Source organism: Geotrypetes seraphini, chromosome 9 (assembly GCF_902459505.1).
Source record: "Geotrypetes seraphini chromosome 9, aGeoSer1.1, whole genome shotgun sequence".
NCBI lineage: Eukaryota > Metazoa > Chordata > Amphibia > Gymnophiona > Dermophiidae > Geotrypetes > Geotrypetes seraphini.
In genome coordinates, this window is record NC_047092.1 from 21,762,024 (window position 1) to 21,783,225 (window position 21,202).

Genomic DNA, 21,202 nt, shown 5'->3' on the forward strand with positions numbered 1-21,202 from the left:
ATCATATGCAAATCTCTCTCATGCATATTCATTAGGGCTAGCCTGAAAACCCGATTGGCCTGGTGTTCCTCCAGGACAGGGTTGGGAATCACTGCACTAGATAACACTCATCTGTTACTCAGTTTGTGGTGCTAAGCAGCAAAACTTGACAACCAAATCTCCAATCTACTGAAAACGACCCCAGATTACAAAACATTCAGAAAAAAAATGGACTTTACTGCTCAAGAAATCCCTGAAAAAGACTTAACACCACAAGTCCTCTTCCTTCCCTCCACAAAAACACCTCAACCCCCCAGAAACAACCTACTCTATTCTCTAATTCCCCTGAAAATGACCAGACATCTTTTGTAACCCACCTTCTATAACTCTTTTATAATCCGCCTTGAACCGCAAGGTAATGACGGAATAGAAATCCCTAATGTAATGTGCAATTTTATATGGGAATGGAGGACTTGTATACCACCTTTTTGTGGCTTTGGCATTGAAAGTTAACATTCAAAATGGTAGGCACTGGAGGATTAAGTGACTTGCCCAGGGTCAGAAGGAGCAGCACTGGGATTTGATTCCACAACTTCTAGGTGCAGAGGCAGCAGCTCTACCAATGAGCCACACCTTCCCACTGAATCCTCATTAATTAGAATTACAAGAAGCATATTGCTACAGAGAGTTCTTTATACGTGCTATAAAGATTTTATATGCTACACAAAGTTATTAGATGAATGTAAGATACCACAAGATATGGGTGCAAGTTATCTGATATTTTGTTAATTATAGTTAATTCAACATCTCCCTGTTATAGTAACTGTAAGAGGGGGAAAAAAAAGAGGTTGCTTAATTTAGCCACTAAAAAAAGAAACACCAAACGCAAGCTATCTGGACCCATCTACTTCCTACTACTACATATATTTAGAGCTGTACAACAAAACGTTCACCAGACAGTCCCTGTTCAATAGAGCTTATAATCTAATCAAACAGGACAAGATTAAAGGTTGCCTAAGGGTATTGAATGCATATTAAACTGTGCCTTTGTTTTACAGCTTTTAAAAAATTATTATTATCAGTTACTTCAAACTCACGCTCTGCAACCCCTCCTTCATGAGCTTCCTCAATTCCTACACCTCTCCTTCCTTCCCCGTAACCATGTCTCTATTTTCACGTAGCCTGCACCCACTGCATCCCTTCCCTCTACAAGAACTAGGCCCTACATTCACTTTTCTCCTTTCCTGGAGCCACTTGGACCCTGACCACCTTCTTCATATCTTACCTGGGATCTGCATATACAGGGAACTAAACGCAAACATATAGATGACGGCCATGCTCCAGAGAAAGATCTGGCGGGGCTGCCTGATTTCACCCATCCTCATTCAATAAACACAAGACTACTCTTACTCTCTCTACTACTGTAATTAGAGCATTCGTTACCAGCAGCAAAATGCGCGAGACACAGAACGCAAGGTCTCTAACCACCGGAAACTCGATTGCAGACGCCACGCGCACACCTCCTGCAGCCCCGCGCACGCGTACGTCTGGGACTGTACCACTGTGGAATTACAGGAAGGGGTGGGGCGGGGAGTGATGGGGTAATAAATGAAAGTTTATTTAGTTTTACTAGCATTCTCTCTCTTTAAACGTCATTGTTTAAATATTCGGAACGTATACAAAGTCGATGTTTAAAACGTTGAAAAGCTGATGTGAAATCCAACAGCACCCCTCGCTGCTCCTGTGAAGTCATTTCTGCATTTTCAAATACCAGCAGGAAAATAATGCGCGCTAGAGTGAGTCTCCACCGGACTCTGCAATCATTATCAATGCCAGTCTTAGGAATTACTGTTTTTGCAAAAACAATAACAAAACCCCATTTATTTTTCTATTGTAGTGTGTCTGAAATATAAATCGCTTGCCAAATGACGGGGTAACCGAGTGCTTAGAGCAGTGAGTTTTTAAATCACGCCTCGTGACCTCGGGAAAGTCATTGTAACCTATTGTTTCTTAGGTACAGATTTATATTATAAACCCTGCAGGGAGAGGAAATTACCCATTGTTATTGAAGGTGTTCTTTGAACTAATACTGGAAAATGTTTGAGCTATGCATACAGTCAGGGAGGGGAAGATTATCACGGCTCATTCCCCTCACCCACTACACATTCTACTAAAGCGTGGCAATTGATAATATTTGGGGAAGGAAGAAACTGGGCTTTAGTGAGTAAATTAATCCTATTTTGTTTCTCCATTTTTTTTTTTTTTGCTTCTTTGGGAGGGTGGGGGCTTCGCCCTAATCAAAGATGGCCACCGTAGTTCCTGTTGGTTTTCAAGGGCGGCAGTGCGCCGGTTGTAGTCGCAGATTTGATGACGTCATCGGTTTCCGTAGCCGAGCGGGAAAAACAAAAATGGCAGCCGGGAGCTGAATGAGGAGAGAAGGCAGGGACGGGGAGCGATACTAATAGAGAGGCGATACTAGGCGGGAGAGTCGGAACTGTGTAAGGAAATTACCGGGAGAGAGAGCCGGAGCGGTGGCTGAGAAAAATATTAGCACATACATGAGAGAACAATCTGAAGGTAATCAACTTCTTAATATGAAATTTTAGCATATACTACTACTATTAATTATTTCTATAGTGCTGCACAGAGTCACAAAGGGTAAGAGCCAACTTTTTCAACGATTTTGTAACATCGTCTTGTTTACTGCAGTGTTTTATTATAAAAGCCTACGAGCTTGTATTTCACCCTTTTAACTGGTAAAAATTCAGATTAGGCTGACATACGACTATTGCATTTTTTTCTACATTTCTAAACTTTTATTTTGCAATATTTATAGCCCTCTTGTAGTCATTTGTCTGTAAGATTCTTATATAAGATCATATGGTGCTTCCAGTAAAGCAGTTTCTGTCACTATCTAGAAATGAATGTCAAAATCAGTATGGAATAGTGGAATCTATTTCAGTATCGAGTACTTCTCATATATTAGAGTTATTGAAGGTGGAGCAAAACTTGAAAAAAAACCCCGATTAGATTATAAATTGAACACATTAGTCAACCTCAAAAAGTTAGACTGTCTTGAAGCTGATCACAGTAGTGTTTGTGTACAGTACTTGGTTTTCAATCTCTTTGAACTGTCAGCCCCAAGAAGCCAAATTCTAACACACAGTACAAAATTAATTTCTTATGCATTAAAACAGTTGTATATAAATCTATAGATAAGGATTGATAATCCCTGGGTTATCAAAGAATCCTGGATTCTCAAAAAATAGCACACCGTAATCCCATTCCACTGCATGACCTTTGACCTGCTCTATTATTGGTACTGTAATACCTCCCTCCATATGTGTAGGGTATGGCATTTTTTTCAGACATGTGTTGCATTTGGAACACGAATCATGATCCCACAGTCCCATTTGGTCTTCCTTCTAATGAGTAATGTAGTGTCATTCCATGTCAAGTGGTCTAATGATCCCCACCATTATGTTTCAGATTTTGTTCAAAATTTGCAGATAGAATAGTCAGGGTACTAAGAGAATTCTCCTAAGATTTTAGATTCATAACTGCAATAGTCACTGAGCTAGACCTACTTGTCTGGCTAGATGTTGGCAGCATTGTGCACAGTGATGAATCAAGTGTCAATTTTTAGCTGCTTGTAAAATTGAGAATAATTGGTCAAGTGTGCTAATTTTTGGTAGTCCAGCATAACTTTTTTGTGCTAGTTGCATTGATGCTAGTATGAGCATCATGGATACAAAAGCACACCTGAAAATTTTGCTCAAAATGTGCCCAAAAATTTGTCGCACTTTGTTGCAACAGATTTTGACCAGTTTATCAAGCTTTAGAGCAGACATGTCAGACTCTGACCCGCAGTGTGTTAAAAATTGGCTCGCCAGACATTTTAAATTTTATAGTAAATCTGGCCTGCCGGCACCTGCCGCTGCTGCTCCTCTTCACTCGCGTCTGCCTTCACCTGGTCTCCTCTTCAAAGCAGCATGCTGAGGATTGCCGACCAGCTGTAGCGAGCCTCGCAGGTCACTATCCACCTCGGTAGCACGTTCCCTCTGACGCGATCCCTTACGTCTGTTGTGAACCGCCTAGAACTGCTGGTGGGGCGGTATACAAGAAAATAAATTATTATTTTCTCAAAAGGCCAAAAAGGACGTCCATTTGGTTGAAATGCCCAAATACCAATTTTTACAAAGGTAGAAAATGGATGCCCAAATAGCAAGGGGTGCGTTTTGGATGGGATTAGGGAGGACTTTAAATCTGGACATTCAAGAGCGATAACCGAAAGGAAAGAGACATCTATATCTAAAAAGAAGGATATCATTATTTAGACTCGTTACGGGCACGTCCAGGATACAAAAAGGTGCCTTAATTGAGCAGTTGTCCACCGAAGGAATTAAGACATGATACCCCAGTGACTGCTATCCCCCACCCTCTCCCCTGAAAGTGTGGCGCAGTGGTTGGATCTACAGCCTCAGCTGCTCCTTGTGACCCTGGGCAAGTCACTTAATCCTCCATATCCCCAGGTACGTTAGATAGATTGTGAGCCCACCGGGACAGAGAGGGAAAATGCTTGAGTACCTGATTGTAAAAACCGCTTAGATAACCTTGATAGGCGGTATATAAAATCCTAATAAACTTGAAACTTAAACTTGATACGGCTTCAGGTATCATGGACATTCTTAATAAAGCATGAAGCAAGTCTAAGGAGTAGCCTAGTGGTTAGTGTAGTGGACTGTAAAACAAGGGACCCTGATTCAAATCCTACCTCAACTGCTTAAAAAAGAATGTAATTATAAGCCCTCTAGAAACAGAAAAATACCGTATTTGCCGGCGTATAAGACGACTTTTCAGTACCTTAAAATCCTCCCCAAAGTCAGGGGTCGTCTTATACGCCGGGTACTGTTTAAATGCCCTTACTTTACATTAGAGAGCCGTACGGGGACGCCCCTAGGGTCGCGGGGATCCCGTGGGGACGCCCCCTAGGGTCACGGGGATCCCATGGGGACGCCTCCGAGGGTCGCGGGGCTGGATGTACTCAGTCTAATGGATGTACGCGGCTCTTCTTCTCCCTACCTTCTCTGCTTGCAGCACAGAGCCGAACGGAAGTCTTCCCGACGTCAGCGCTGACGTCGGAGGGGAGGGAGGGCTTAAACAAAGCTTAAACAAAGCCCTCCCTCCCTCCGACGTCAGCGCTGACGTCGGGAAGACTTCCGTTCGGCTCTGTGCTGCAGGCAGGGCAGATAAGGAGAAGGAGAGTAGCCTCGCGGTTCGAGTGGCTACCAAGGGAGAGGAGCGGCCCGCCCCGCCCCGGTTGCAGCACAGCCGGCCAGGTTTCCTTACTTTTGTGGCACTTCCCCGACCGACCGATAACAGCCCGGGTCCGACAATCCTCCCTGCCCTGTAGCCGCGAATCTAAATTACCTTCTTACAGCAGCTGTAAGAAGGTAATTTAGATTCGCGGTTAAGGGCAGGGAGGTTTGTTGGACCGGGGCTGTTGTCGGTCGGTCGGGGAAGTGCCACAAAAGTAAGGGGACCTGGCCGGCTGTGCTGCACCCGGGGCGGTAGAGAAGGTGTGCGGAAGAAGGGGTAGTCTTATACGGCGAGTATATAACAAACTCTATATTTTATCTGTAAAAGTTGGGGGGTCGTCTTATACGCCGGCAAATACTGTATCTATTGTACCTAAATATATAAGCCACTTGCAAGACTAAAGAAGTGGTGTACATTCAGGTTCAGTAGGCAATGTATGTTGGTGTTCATGGTGTTCTCCAATTACAAAATAAAGAGTTAAAGTGGGATTTGAACCTGAATTACTTGGTCCACAGTCCACTGCACTAACCATTAGGCTGCCCCTTTGCTCTGCATGGATGTCTATGTTACCATTTTAAACAGGAAACCCTGATGTATTTCCTGTTTGAAAATACATATAAGATGGGATTTTCATTTGGGACATTCTGATTTAGGAGTCCTTTCAAAAAGGCCCCTTCACATTATCCCTTTAGTGGATGCTTTTTTCCTAATGATTTTACTCTTATCTATGTACTAGCATGCGCATGCATATGTACATGCATGTGTGCTCTCTCTCTCTTCGAAAGTTGAGTCATAGATCAACATAGTAATGTACTCAAATTAGATCAGAGATGGCCCAAATTTGAAACTTGTGAGCAGTAATATATCAAGACTTCGTACTCAGTTGTTGTAATATTCATTTTTCATAAACATAATTCAGTATTTGGAAAAAATAAATGATTATTAAAGTAACAAAGATGGAATTCTAATGCTTGTTCAATCGTTTTTCTGAGTGCTTCTTTGTGTCCATTATATGAATGCCTATTATTTTATTCCACTTCCATTTTTTACTTCATCTTTCTCCAAAAAAGCCTCAAAATAGGAAAATATACATTGTAGGAAAATAATGGCTATGGGGCTCATTTGCAAAAAAGACAGACATTCAGAAGACAACATAAACCAGCACTTGGATGTCTTACTAGTGAAAACGTCCAAGTGGTCATTATCAAAACAGACTTTTTAAATGTCTTTCTGGTCACTTTTTCTCCAGGGTGTCTAAATTTTAAGGGTGTGTGCTAGAGGCATGTATTGGGTGGGCTTAGGACTTGGACATTTTGCAGGGATAATCAAAATTTTTATACAACGTCCAGAGTACCATTTAGACGTTTGGGGCTAGACTTGTTTTAAAAATGAATAAGGATCAAAAAGGTGCCCAAACTGACAGATGACCACTGGAGGGAGTAAGGCATGACTTCTCCTTCCCCAGTGGCCACCAACCCCCCTAAAAAAAAATATATATTTAAAAAACAAAACAGTACTTTCTAGCCTGTCTTACAGATCCACATGGTTCATATACATCTCCACAGCAGAGCAGAGGGGCACTCTATGGGTTACTGCAGTGAATGCCACATTAAAAGTCTCAGGTCAGATAAGAACTTAAGAACAGCCACTGCTGGGTCAGACCAGTGGTCCATCAAGCCCAGCAGTCTGCTCAAAGACCAGTGCCCTAACCGAGACCAGCCCTACCTGCGTTTGTTCTGATTCAGCAGGAACTTGTCCAGCCTTGTCTTGAATCCCTGGAGGGTGTTTTCCCTTATGATAATAATAATAACAGTTTATATACCGCAGGACCGTGAAGTTCTATGCGGTTTACAATGATTAAAAGGTATTACAGATCGAGTGGAATAAACAAAGTTCAGAGTTAGTGAATAACAGTTCTAAAGATCATTTGTTGAGGGCTAAGCTTGTATAGGTCATTTTCCTAAGTACTTCAGGAACAGATGTGTTTTTAGGCGTTTCCTGAATTCCATATAAGTAGACTCCAGAAGAGCATTCTAGTTCTCTACCACTCTCTGGGTGAAGAAGAACTTCCTTACGTTTGTACGGAATCTATCCCCTTTTAACTTTAGAGAGTGCCTTCTTGTTCTCACTACCTTGGAGAGGGTGAACAACCTGTCTTTATCTATTAAGTCTATCCCCTTCATTATTTTGAACGTTTCAATCATGTCCCCTCTGTCTCCTCTTTTCAAGGGAGAAGAGGCCCAGTTTATCTAATCTCTCCTTGTACGGCAACTCCTCCAACCCCTTAACCATTTTAGTTGCTCTTCTCTGGACCCTTTCGAATAGTACCGTGTCCTTCTTCATGTATGGCGACGCAGTATTCCAGGTGAGGGCATACCATGGCCCGGTACAGCGGCATGATAACTTGCTTATCTTGTATGGTGAGCCCTTCAAAACCTACTGTACCTACATAAAGATGACACCTGCAGGCATAAGGACTATTGTTGTGGTGTACAGATGGATACAGTAAATTTTGGGGGGCTCACCATCAGTGCTCCCTCTAAGCGGGCGGGTGGTGTGAGCAAAATTTTTTCCCCGTGCGCTAAAAATATCGGGCGCCAGCGCCAACTCGCCCGATTCTCCTCTCGCCGCGGCCTGCCATCTCCGTACGCCGTGCGCTGTGACGTGACATTGTGCGCTGCGAGGCAATATTTTGTGCGCCAGCGCACGCCAGCGCAGCTTAGAGGGAACACTGCTCACCATACAATATAAGCAGGTTATAGTGATGTGTACCTGGGACTTTTTATGTGACATTCACTAAAGTACCTCTTAGAGTGCCCCTCTGCTGTGCTCAGCTGTCTGTGAACAGTTTGCTAAGAATGCTGGCTGCTTGAACGTTGGAAAGCTGGCTGTTATGCATTTTTCATATGGATGTCTTTATATTCGAAAATGGTCAAAAAAGATAGACGTACTAAGCCAAAATGTCTACATAAGTCATTAAAAAAAAAGATTAGACATCTTGCAGTTGATATGAACATTTTCTCTACTGGATTTCTGGAAGTCTTTCTGAAAACATCCAAACTCAGACTTAGACATCCTATCGAAAATGCCCCTCCACATATTATTAGTGTTTATAGCACAAGGAGAAAGAAAGTGTAAAATTATTTTCTATGTTGCCCTGCTTTAGCTCTGCTTTGGAGAAATAATTTTTCTACAGATGTATGTGTGTGTGTGTGTATATATATATATATATATATATATATATATATATAATCTGTACATATATCAGTAACTAACAGCTATATTCCCTTGCTTTTTTAGAATACAAATTTTAGGGATCCTACCCAAACTTTAATGAAACCTTCTAGATTACACAATATGTGCTTGCAGATTCTTGCCTCTGTTGGATAGTCCCTTTCTTTCCCCACCACACTAAGAACAAAAACAGGGTGCTAGATGCTAATTAACTTGGTCAGCTCAAATTTACTCTGTGAATGTGTTCATGTCTAGAAAAATGGAAGATGTGGAATCGCGATACATGCACCTTCTACAGCCCATTAGGGATCTGACCAAGAACTGGGAAGTGGATGTGGCAGCTCAGCTGGGGGAATATCTGGAAGAAGTAAGTAGCATGCCGATTGGTTTCAACAAAAACCTTCATCTCACCACTGAAAGTCTGTCTCTCCCCTCCCCCCCCAGTCTCTCCTCTGGCTCCACAGTTAAAATGGCTGCCACGACCTTCCACACCAGTCTCGTGAACCTGCCATAGGAGGTTGCAGCAGCCATTTTGTGATTGGAACTGCCATAGGCAGAAGCGACTAGGGGTTGCGTAGTGCACATCATCTCAGCACCTAAGCGATCTGTAGAGAATTATCCCCTATGTGTTTGCCTTGTTTGGCAGATGCTGGGTGTGCCCCCAATAGACGAGATCGGGCGTATTCAGGGTGGTATGGCTGTAGGCTGATGCCCCCAATAGTTACCATACAAGCTTTGCATTTCCTGCACTTTATTTATCACCTATTGCATAGGAACTGCAAAGCACACTTTAGTAAATAGGCCCCTTTGTGTGCAATAGCTAGGTAACAGGAAAGCCCTATTGGGCTATGCTTGAACTGAAGTTGCTATTGCATCTGGCTGCAATTGCATAGATGAAATTTACTACCACTATGCTTGCTCTGCCTCTTGTACATACCTGAGTTTTTTCCATGACCTGTTTGACTTCTTGTATTTGACATGTAGCAAATTGTTTTTTGTTTTGCAGTTGGATCAAATATGTATTTCCTTTGATGGTGGGAAAACCACCATGAACTTTGCTGAGGCAGCTTTGCTGATTCAGGGATCTGCTTGCATCTACAGTAGGAAGGTGAGAAAACCCCAGGCTGTGTTTGACTAGTTCTAGATATCCAGTAAAGTAACAGCAAATGGAAATAATGTCTTTGATTTGTTTGTTTGTATAATATTTTAATTTTGTTGTAATATTTGACCTTGTGATTTTATGTTTCACTGAATTTGTATGCTGATTTGTGATCTGCTTAGAATAGTGGAAATAGTGTGGAATATAAAATTTTGCAAATAAATAGGGCACTTTTTAACTTTATTTTAATTGTATTTGTGAATGTATAAGTATTCTTTGCTTTTATTACTGTATTCTAATATCACAGCAATATGTATAATAACAAAAAGAGCAATGGACCCACTATTCCAGCACACCAATCAAGTAATAAAATATTCCTGTATATACAATACTTTTATTATAACGCAACAGCTAAAACATTTAGGGCTCCTTTTACAGTACAGCGCACTGAATACAAAGAAGCCCCTTCAATTCCCAGGGGCTTCTTCACATTCAGCGCATGCTAATCATGTTTTAGTTTCACATTTGCATTGGGGTATAATATAGCATAAGTGCGCGGGGTGGGGGGGGGGTGGTCTTGGGGTCTCCAGCCCTCTGCAGAACTGCAGCACTCCTTTTAATGGCTGGCAGGGATGACAAAGCTCTGCCAGACAAATAAATATAGTTCCAGAGTTGCTCCCTTTCTCACTGTGCTGCTTCCTTAATGAAGACGTTGGTAGCATTTCTTCAGCTGCTGATGCTGGGACATCTCATGCATCAAACTGAGCATGCTCGGTGAGTCCTGGAGTTGGCAGCTGGAGGCACATCACTGACATCTGCATTAAGGAAGCAGTGCAAGAAGGTAGGGAGTGGCTTGGGCACTGTATTTATTTGGCATCCCCACCAGCAAAGGTATGTTTAGTGCATGCATGCAGGAGAGAGAGGAGGAGGAGGGAGGAATGTGTTGACCCTCTCTGGGCACCACCAAAATTGGAGGGATGGCTATGTCCCTGCATAGCATTACAGTATCAGTGATTAAATACAGTTAAAGATGGGCAAAATTCAACAGAAATGTTTAAAATTTTAGCTCAGTTAATTCAAATATTTTTGTTTAGAAGCTTTTATTTTCTTTCCCCTACCCCATTACACCTCTCCCTCCGTATTCGCGGTGATAGGGGATTAAAAGACCCATGAATACAGAAAAACCGTGAATAACTTTTTCATATGTTATTTGCGGTTTTCTATTAAAAACCCTCTTGAATATGGTAAAAACCACGAATAACAAAAAAGACAACATTCTCAGAGAATCGGTGATTTTCTCTGTAAACGCTGTGCAAGCTAGGAATTGGCAATTTTCTCTGTAAACACTGGGAATCGGTGCTTAGAAAAACACGTCAAAATTTTTTTCTGTTACCATGGATGATGTAATTCAGGGGGAGAAGCCAGAAATTAAAAACCCGCAAATAATCAAAATCTCGAGTGCAGAAACTGTGAATACGGAGGGAGAAGTGTACAAGTTTTCTGTTCCCTATCATTCCCTTGTTTGCATTTTTTCTCTTGCATGTTTCTTCCTAGGTACTCACTTGGCTGGCTTTCTATGAGGGGGTGCTGAAAAGTTCTCAGTCCAACCAACCTCTAAACTGTCACTCAAAAATTGTCACCTTTTCAAACACTTTTTAAAGTTTGGAAACAGAAAATAGTCAGATTGAGCAAGATCTGGTAAGTAGGGTGGATGCTCTATGCACTGAAACCCCAACTGCATCAAAATATCCATCATTTTGCCAGCCTTATGAGCAGGTGCATTGTCTTACGAAATGAGAACTCCTTTCCGCAGCTTCCTTCTCCTTTTTTTATTTCAATGCCTCCATTAATCGTCACAGCAAGTATTCTGTATTAACTGTTTGGCCCCTTGGAAGATAATCATTACAACACCTTCCTGATTCCAAAACACTGTGGCCATGATCTTTCCTGCTGACTTTTGGGTCTTGAATTTCCTTGGCCTTGGAGAACCTGAGTATCGCCATTGCATGGATTGTTGTTTTTTTTCTTGGGATCATGTGGTGTAACCATGTTTCATCAACAGTAACTAGTCATTCTAGAATGTTGGCGCCAGCTCGATGAAAATACTATAAAATCAACATGGAAGTGTCCACTCAATGTTTCTCGTCAGCATTCAAACATTTGGGCACCTACTTGACTGACAGCTTCTGCATATCCAGCTGCTCGTGGATTATACACCCAACACGTTCCCTGTATAATTGTTTTAGCTGATACTCTGCAATCTGCCAAAATCAGGTCATGGACATGGTCAACAATTTCAGGAGCTGACACTGTTTGAGGCCTCCTAGATCTTGCTGCTTCTTTGGTCTCAAAATTTCCATGCTGAAAGTTTGCACACCATATCTTCACTGTGGAGTATGATGGGCAATGTTTGCTTCATACATTCATGGATTTCCTTTGGAGTTTTCTTCTGTAGGAATAGGAACTTCATGACATCTCGGAGTTCTACACTTGAAAATTCCACACTTTCTGTTGATATTGTTCAATCAATCATTTGAAACAATTGCAAAACATAGCATTATGATTCTGCAAATTGGCATTTTGCAAAATAAAATAACACTTTTTTCAGCTCAGAATTTAGGAAGTTGGTTGGGGCTGAGAATTTTTCAGCATCCTTGCGTACTTCTACCTGGCTTTCCTATTGGTTGTTCCTAATATTCTTGTTTTCTCTTCCCACATTTTGTCCACCTTCTTGTCTGTTATTATAGTAAGCTACTTTCATGGGAGAGGAGCAAGCAGTCCCAAAGTCAGTGAGCTGAGGTTTGCAAATAAACTGCTTTTGAAAGACAGTCTGGATGCCTGTCTTGTGATGGTGCTAATACATTGCTTTTCATAACAGGTGGAATATCTTTACTCTTTGGTTTACCAGGCACTGGATTTCATCTCCAACAAAAAGTAAGGAAGATGTTCCTGTTTTCCCCACCCATCTACCCCTCCTTTATAGGATGATGGCTTTGTATTTTGTTGGCAGGGTATGAAAATCCATGCATCTGCTTGACCCATGGGCAAAGCAACTTGGTTTATTATATCTGTAATCTTCTTTTTTTATGAGCTATACAGCAATATTATGATGCAAAAAATGTTTCAAATCTTGTAAATGGCAACTTGCCCCATTCATACTTTAGATTTTGCTTTTGTTTGATTTACAAGCTCATTTTCAAAGCTCTTAGACACACAAAGTACCATAATAACCTACCACTACTAATCATTTCTATAGCACTACTAGAGATACGCAGAACTGTACATCAAAACATAGAAGAGACAGTCCCTGTTCAAAAGAGCTTACAGTCTAGTCAAAACAGACAAAATGGACAAGAAAGTGTATCAATACACAGTGCTATGGCATTTTTGTGTGTAGGGGCCTTGAAAATGTGCACCCCATAGTGGTCTAGTAGTTTATTTATATTCAGCTCATACCTTTTTTCAGTAGTAGGTTAAGGTAAATTACATTCAGGTACACTAAATATATTTGTAGGGAAACCTAAAAGCCACTGTTTTCTTTAATTATTTCATGTCCTATAATATTTTACAACAGAAGAAAAAGGCAAAAATCTTAAAAAATATGATTAGTAAAAGAAGGTATATTAACTTCACTCATTAATAACAGATGCCATAATAAACTGCATTTTAAATTGAAAAAAAAAAAACACCCCACCATAAAAATGGTTAAATTCTTTAAATTTTTTTTATTAAGAACGCAAACATGAGAACAGCAACTCTGCAAAAGTATACGGAACAACAGAACAATAGTCAGAGAAGCAGCACACGCTGCTTCGCGGCCATCTCCTGCCCTGATTTGCTCTGCCAGTGACGCGGCAGAGGGAATCGCGGGCAGTAGAAGGCTGCAAAGCAGCGTGTTTAGAGTGCTGCGGCCGCTGCTCGAGCCGGGAGGTTTCTGGTTGTCTCGTGGTGGGAGGGTCGGTTGGGAGGGTAAGTGGGGTCGGCTGCACTTCGGCGGTAATGGCGGGGGTGGGGTGGGGGTGGAGATGGAAACATGCTGCTTTCAAGCGTTCTACTGTACAGGGGGGGAGAGAGGCAGGCAGGCTGGCTGGCTTTGGGGGTGGGGGGCACTGAGGGCACTAAAGACATAGGAGGCACTAAGGACATAGGAAGGTGGCACTGGGGGCACTAAGGACATAGGAGGCACTGAGGGCACTAAGGACATAGAAGGCACTGAGGGCACTAAGGACATAGAATGAAACACTAAGGACAGGAAAGAGGCACTGGGGGCATATGATGGGACACTAAGGACATAGGAAGTGGCACTGGGGGCACTAAGCACATAGGAAGGAGGCACTGAGGTCACTAAGGACATAGGATGGGATACTAAGGACATAGGAAGGTGGCACTGGGGGCACTAAGGACATCGGAAGGAGGCACTGAGGGCACTAAAGACATAAGATGGGACACTAAGGACATAGGAAGGGGGTCACAGAGAGTCAGGCAGGCATGGCACAACAGAGAAATACAGGCAGGCAGGCGGCCAGGGAGACAGAGACAGAAAGAATGACAGACAGCGTACACGGAGAGAGAGAGAGAGAGATAAAGAAAAAAAAAGATGGACAGACATCTACTCTAGCACCCGTTAATGTAACGGGCTTAAACACTAGTCTTAAATATAAAGACATAAAAGTCAACAAAGAAGCAAAAAAAAAGGAAACAACATGTAAACCCCCCCCCAAACAAACTGGAATGAGTGCAGAAAGGAGAACCATTTTAAACATATTAGAAGCATGAAAACTTCCAATGCTACAAATGTGCACTAATGACAATCTATAAAATGCATGTATGAGAAGGGACAACACTATAGTATTTCAGAAAAAGAAATGAAGGGCTATGCAAAAGAACCCAGTGTGAGCACAATGCACTATTATACTATTAATTATTTCTATAGCACTACCAGACACATGCAGCATTGCACAGAGTCACAAAGAAGAAGAAAACAGTCCCTGCTTGAAAGAGCTTACAATCTAAACAGGCAAGACAGACTAAGAAGATGTCATGGATACAGTTAAGGGGAATGGTTAATCAGCTGGCTGGGTTGGAGGGCAGAGGGGAGTACAGGACAATCAAGCCATTGTGACATCACTGATGAGGTTGGCTCTTATTGGTGGAATGACATCACAATCTCAGCTTCCCACACTACTACTATGAATTATTTTGCTGCGCTGTACAGAATAACAAAGAGTAAGAATAAGAAAACAGTCCCTGCTTGAAAGAGCTTACAATCTAAACAGCCAAGACAGACAAACAGGATGTCATGGATGCTGTTAAGGGGAACGGTTAATCAACTGGCTGGGTTGGAGGCAGAGGAGTAGGGTTAAGGTTTGAAGGCTATATCAAAAAGGTGGGTATCGCGACCAGGAAGTGATGTCAGAGGGAGAACAGAGGTTGGCGTGAGCAGCAGGTTGGAGATGCGGCTCGTGCTGGGGAAGAGCCAGGGGTATGGGGGTGGGTGGGAAGCGAAGGTGTGGGGGTGGAGAGGAGAGGTGCCGGTGCCCCCACGAAGATGATGTCCAGGATGGCCCGTCCCCCCTGCCGCCTCCTGACTATGCCACTGATGAGAGATACTGTGTGTCCAGGGTTTGAGAGAACATAACTTCAACATCACATCTGGAGAGGCAGCCCTTCACACCTTAGGCTGCAAAAGTGCTCTGGCATACTATCTTGACCACTCTAAGCCATATAGATGGTCCTCCCAACTCTTTGTTGCCTTTGATCCTAATAGGTTAAGTGTTGCTGTATCCAAAAGAACCATCTGCATGTGGCTAGCGGACTGTATCCTCTTTGCATGTACTCAGGCTGGATTGATGTTGCAAGGTCATGTAACAGCTATGGTTGCCTCGTGATGAGAATGGAGTTGTTGAATGGTTAATTTCTTAAATTTTTGGCTGAGCAATTTTTTTTTCTCCAGCATGCAAGAACAACAACCAAGGTGTGTTTACTCAGACCATAGCCAGCTGTGCTGAGCTCATTAAGGGAGGTTTTATGTATGTTCCTGCTGTGAGATGCAGGTACTGAACTGTGAAAGAGGTTATCAGCTTGAATTTCAAAAGAATGCTATAATGAATCAGGCATTTCTTCTTTGATACTTTAAAGTTAACTTTTCTGTGATCTTTCTTTCACAATATATTATTTTGTGGGCCACACTAACTGATTACCTCAAGGCTTCATTTCCTGCCTAATTTATTTTTTTTGTTTGTGTTTCTTTAGTTTATGCCTCTCAACAAGATAATATACTTCAATAAATTACTGCTTGGGGTCTTCCTCCTTTCAGATTCCCGTCTCTTACTATTTGTTTCTTCTTTTCTTATGGAGAGTTGTGAGATGTACAGAATCAGCTATCCCTATCCTGGAAGGATAGATATAGGCACATACCCACATTTATCACTCGGTTCCTTTCCAATTAGGGAGCCTGGTTTAACTTTAGTGATCAACATGACAGAACTGGCACCTTTTTTATCAATCATTCCTGCAGATAATTCACTCCCTTCCAATTAAAAGTCTAATCTGGGTTCTGGTATTTCCAAGGGAGGTGACGCTAACCAGTTGGGAAAAAGGCAACTTGAAAGTACCTTGAAAGAAAGTCACGGAAACAAAAGAAAAGTTTTTTGCCTGACAAGGTCATAGTTGCTAATGAATATGTCTCTTTCTCCTGCAACCTCAGGGAGTGTGTAAGAAATCGGCCTAAAGTCCAGTAGATGGATTTTGCCCTACCTCGCTTGCCAGTGGCACAAACTCCTACCTTTTCTTTCCTGTATGTCGCTTTGCTGTTTGTTTACTTTGCTTCTATGGTGGTATATGTATGGTATATGGAGATAGTTCTTCTTAGGGTATTCTTTATGTGTATAAGAGTTGTGGTTATGTAACTGATATTAACTTCTATTTTTGTATAATCTTCTTTACTATTAGTGTGCATGAGTGTATAATGTAACCAGAATAAAGAGTTTTTCTGACTGTTGACATCGCAATACGTCAGGGGCCTCCTTTTCTGGGTGTTGGAGTAGTCTGAGTGCTCATATTCAATAGTTCATTTTCGCTCTGCATCAGTTAAGGATATCTGCAAGACGGCTACTTGATCCTCATTCCATATGTTTACTTCTCACTACTGATTAGAGCACAACTTCAGAACACACATTCGGTTTGGGCAAACAGTTATGCAAAATCTATTCTCTACTTAGTCAACTTTCCTTCCAACCATATTAACCTCTTCCAGAGACATGATCGTGGCAAGAGGATTGTGAAAAATTGCAAGAGGACCTTGGGAGATTGGGCATCAAAACGGCAGATGATGTTTAATGTGATCAAGTGCAAAGTGATGCATGTGGGAAAGAGGAACCCGACTATATAATCACCGCTCAGGAGAAGGGTCTAGGTGTCATCGTTGAGGATATGTTGAAACTTTCAGCTCAGTGTGCAATGGCGGCTAAGAAACAAATATAATTTTTTTTGGTTTTTGAATTTATATACCACCTATCAAAGTTATCTAAGCAGTTTACAATCAAATACTAAAGTATTTTCCCTATGTTAGGAATCATCTGGAAAGGACTGGAAAACAAACATGAAAATGTTATAATGCCTTTGTAACGCTCTATGGCTGGCCGCATCTCGAATCTCAAAAAAGATATAACGGAATTAGAAAAACTACAGAGAAGGGCAACAACAATAATAAAAGGGATGGCATGACTCTCCCTATGAGGAAAGGCTAAAGTGGCTAGGGCTCTTTAGCTTGTAGAAGGGAGATATGATAAAGGTCTATAAAATACTGAGTGGAAAAGGGTAGATGTGAATCACTTGTTTACTCTATCAAAAAATACTAGGACTAGGAGTCATGCGATGAAGCTACTAAGTAGTAGATTTAAAACAAACTGGAGAAAATATATCTTCATTCAATGTGTGATTAAACTCTGGAATTTGTTGCTAGAGAATGTGGTGAAAGCAGTTAACTTAGCATGGTTTTAAAAAGGTTTGCATAATTTCTTAAAACAAAGGTCCATAAACCATTATTTTGGGGATAAGTAGCATAAAATCTATTTTATTCCTTGGGATCTTGCATTCACTCTGCAGCCCCTCAATATCTCTCCTCATTTATCTCCCCCTATGCTCCCCACCCCCGTGAACTCTGTTCATCGGGCAAGCCCTCTTAACTGTACCCTTCTCCTCCACTGCCAATTCCAGACTCTGTCCCTTATATTTTGCTGCACCATATTCCTGGAACAGACTGCCTGAGACATTACATCAGGCTCCATCTCTTGCAGTATTCAAATCCAAGCTAAAAGCCCACTTTTTCAAGGCTGCTTTCAACACCTAACTCCCACTCACCGTAAAATTACCTATCATTCTCTCTGCAAGGAAATCCCCCTATCCCTATATGTTTTGTCTGTCTGTCCAAATTAGATTGTAAGCTCTTCAGAGAAGGGACTGTCTATTACACTTCTCCCTCTGTATTTGCAGTTTCGCTTATTCACAATTTTTCGCATGCTGACTCCGCCCCCAAAAATTACGTCAAAGTTCCTTTTCTTTTACTGTACCGATAAAAAAGTTTAGCGCTTACCAACATTCACTCTGAAAATCGCTGCTTCCATGCTTTCTCCCACAAAATCGCTGCTTCAAATCTTTCACCCTGAAAATCGCTGCTTCCCAGTATATGAGCACATGAATTTCCATTGCCAGGGGTGATTTTTTTAAGTCACTGGATGGGAGCCCTGTGTCTTCTGTTCCAACTCCGAGGGTGGGGTGGAGGGTAAGAAAACAAAATTGTGACAATTCAGGAAAAAAAAAAAAAAGTTCCAGGTAAGCAGACTTAGTGTGTGTTCTGATAGAAAATCAGTTCTTCCCTTTCCCCTGATTCTTCAGCCCTGCTCATCCATAGCTGCCCCAAGTATTTTAAAATTCTGTCTTGGCTTGCTTTGTCAGCCATGCATAAGGCAATCATTTCAATTTCTCTTTCCTGTAGACGGGACCGCCAACCACCATCCATTAGAGTAGATGGAACGGACCAAGATGCGACTTTGCTAAATCAACAGGAGGAAGAAGAGGTGAGGAAGCAGAATTGCCTCATGCTTTGCTTTGGGGGAGAAAAGGTAAAGACCATAGGAAAGGTTGTAGGATTTGGGAAGGTCTGGAATCGAATGACAACCAGGAAAGAGGAGAAAGCATAATGGATAACAAAATCATATCATGTGAAACTTAAAAACATGTTTCAATGTCATTAGGTTTGTATAAATTTGACACTGGAACCAAGACTTCTCAGAGTAAATGTCCAAAATAGAAGTTAGATGAAATTCAAATACAATAAAGTAAATGCATTTATACATACACTCAGATATGTGTAATCCGACCAAGAGCCGTGGCTCCTATAGCCAAACCCACCGTCCCATCACTGTGTATGACTATAATGCTGGTGATATTGGGGTGCTTCTTAAATAATAAGAGTTTCTTTAGCACTCTCCAGACCAGTAGAGGTTAATCCTTACGAATGGGTATATATCTAATCATGACCAGCAGGTGGAGACTGAAAACAAAACTTTGGGACAGTATATACTATCCTCCCTTCTCTATTTCCCTCAGTTTTCTTTCAGGTGTTGATGTGATCTGTACCCATCTCCCTTGGTAGGGCTGTTGGAATTTGTTTAGGGGGTTTATTGTCCCTGTTTTTGGCCGGACGGAGCTTGGGCGGACTCTGTTTGGGGGTTCGTCTGACCTCGGGGGTGTCAAACCCGGCGGGTCTCGAGCGGGGTCCCTCCCCCCACTTCCTCCACCTCCCCACATTTTTTTAGAGGAGCCTCAGCAGTAAGCCTTGCCCCCTAAATCAAGCAAGGCATATTGCTTAGAGAGCCTGTGGAGTCTGTTCTGTAAAAAAAAAAAAAAAAATCCTGAGGTAGTGCTGGTCTGGAGGGTTGTTTCCCTTTAAGAAAACTGTATTTTACTGTATTTTTTCAACTAACCGGCACTTTTTTTACAGCTAGGTCGCGTATGGAGCAATGAGCACTTCTAAAGGGAAAAAGTGCTCATTGTGCTCCAGACGCGAGGCACTCGCGGCCGGCCTGTGCAAGCGGTGTTCAGGCCGGTGCGGTGGAGGAGCTCCGTCGACAGCGGCTGCAGGCGCCCAGAGCTCCCCGCCGATGGTGCCTCGTGAGTCGGCAGGGAACGGTGGGGAAGCCCGGTCTTCTCCGTCCGCCCACGGAGGGATTCCCCGAGCCGCCGACGGTCGGGTTTTGGAGGATTCCCTCTCAGCTGATTTTTTGACAGCTGATGCCGGCTTGCCTGCTTTAGCGGCTGAGACTGTTCAGGTTTCTCAGCCGCTTCAGGCTATGGAGGGAGCTTTTTTGGCGGGAAAACCGCCATCTTCTCTGTCTGGCCCCTCCATTTTATCTTCCACCTCAGGTGACCTTCCCCCTGTTTTGACTATGCAGGGGCAGGTTTCTGCTGGGTCCCCTGCTGTGGCAGGGAGTCTCTTGGGACCCTCGGGGGGGTTTTCTCCTGATTTTTTCTTTTCTTTATGCAGAGCCTATTTTCAGGCGGCTGGGGGTCCCGGTTGCGCCCAGGGGGTTTTGGGGGGCGGGGTTTCCTCCGCGCTCCCTGCGGCTTTGCCTCTCTCGTCTGATGTGACGTCCCCTCCGCCGCCTCCCTTGTCCAAGCGTCCGCGGGTGTCGTGGGACGAGGATTTGTGGTCGGAGGAACGTGTCGGTCTGGAGGAGGACCTGGACCCTTCTGAGGAATTCCAGGACCCTCTGGAGGGGACGGAAGCTGGCGGCGGGTTGTCGGGTTTCCCGTTCTCCAGTGAAGAGGCGTCCGTGGTGCGCCTTTTTCAGAGAGATGAGCTGCCTGACCTTATTCAGCAGGTTTCTTCGGTTTTGCGTTTTGAGGACGCGCCGCCGGAGACTCCGCGTGTGGGGGACCCTCTGTTACGGGGGATCCGTTCCGTTTCCCGCTCTTTTCCTATGCATCAGGATATTCGGGATATTATTCTGGAGCAGTGGAAAACGCCGGAGACGCCGTTTCAGCTGGCGCGCAGCATGGCTCGCCTGTATCCCATTCCTGAAGGGGATCGGGCTACGTTAGCTTCGCCAGTTGTGGATGCGGTGGTCTCGGCAATTTCCAAGCGGCATACCGTGCCTGTTGAGGGCGGTTCTGCCTTGCGGGACTCTGAGGAGCGCAAGTTGGAGAACATACTTAAGCAAAATTTTCAGGTCTCTGCTTTTGGGGTCCAGGCGGCTATTTGTGGGGGACTGGTCGCTCGCGCCGTGTTTCGGTGGGCGGAGCGTGTCTTGGATCGGGAGTCTGATGACTGGTCTCTGGTGGATCAGGAGGTAGCGAAGATTGAGATGGCTGCCTCATTCCTCTCAGATGCTCTATATGACTTGGTGCGGATCTCGGCTAAGTCTATGGCTTTTGGCGTGGCCGCAAGGCGTGTGTTGTGGCTGCGCGCTTGGGCGGCGGATGCTGCGTCCAAAGCTAAGCTTACTAAATTTCCCTTTCGGGGTTCGTTTTTATTTGGAGAGGATTTGGATAAGTTGATTCAGACTCTGT

At 43.2% G+C, this 21,202-nt stretch overlaps 2 protein-coding genes across 4 annotated transcripts in view; one reads left to right on the forward strand and one right to left on the reverse strand.

Annotated features, from left to right (window-relative positions):
• LMF2 (lipase maturation factor 2) overlaps nt 1-1,553 on the reverse strand; it is a 60,900-nt gene extending 59,347 nt beyond the window's left edge. Inside the window, exon 1 of one of the 2 annotated variants that reach the window (XM_033958144.1) lies at nt 1,423-1,553. Coding sequence is in view for 1 of the 2 variants with exons in the window: in XM_033958143.1 (XP_033814034.1) it covers nt 1,265-1,364 (100 nt within the window). In the remaining variant the exon portion in view is untranslated. Of the gene's footprint in view, nt 1-1,264 lie in introns of both variants that reach the window. The other variant, XM_033958143.1, reaches the window with a different exon arrangement.
• An 88-nt stretch (nt 1,554-1,641) lies between these two features.
• NCAPH2 (non-SMC condensin II complex subunit H2) overlaps nt 1,642-21,202 on the forward strand; it is a 79,260-nt gene continuing 59,699 nt past the window's right edge. The window contains exons 1-5 of one of the 2 annotated variants that reach the window (XM_033958146.1): nt 1,642-1,775; nt 8,788-8,899; nt 9,539-9,640; nt 12,510-12,565; nt 18,627-18,708. In XM_033958146.1, coding sequence (XP_033814037.1) covers nt 8,792-8,899; nt 9,539-9,640; nt 12,510-12,565; nt 18,627-18,708 — 348 coding nt within the window. In that variant the 5' untranslated portion in view covers nt 1,642-1,775; nt 8,788-8,791. Of the gene's footprint in view, nt 1,776-1,811; nt 2,557-8,787; nt 8,900-9,538; nt 9,641-12,509; nt 12,566-18,626; nt 18,709-21,202 lie in introns of those variants that run through there. The other variant, XM_033958147.1, reaches the window with a different exon arrangement.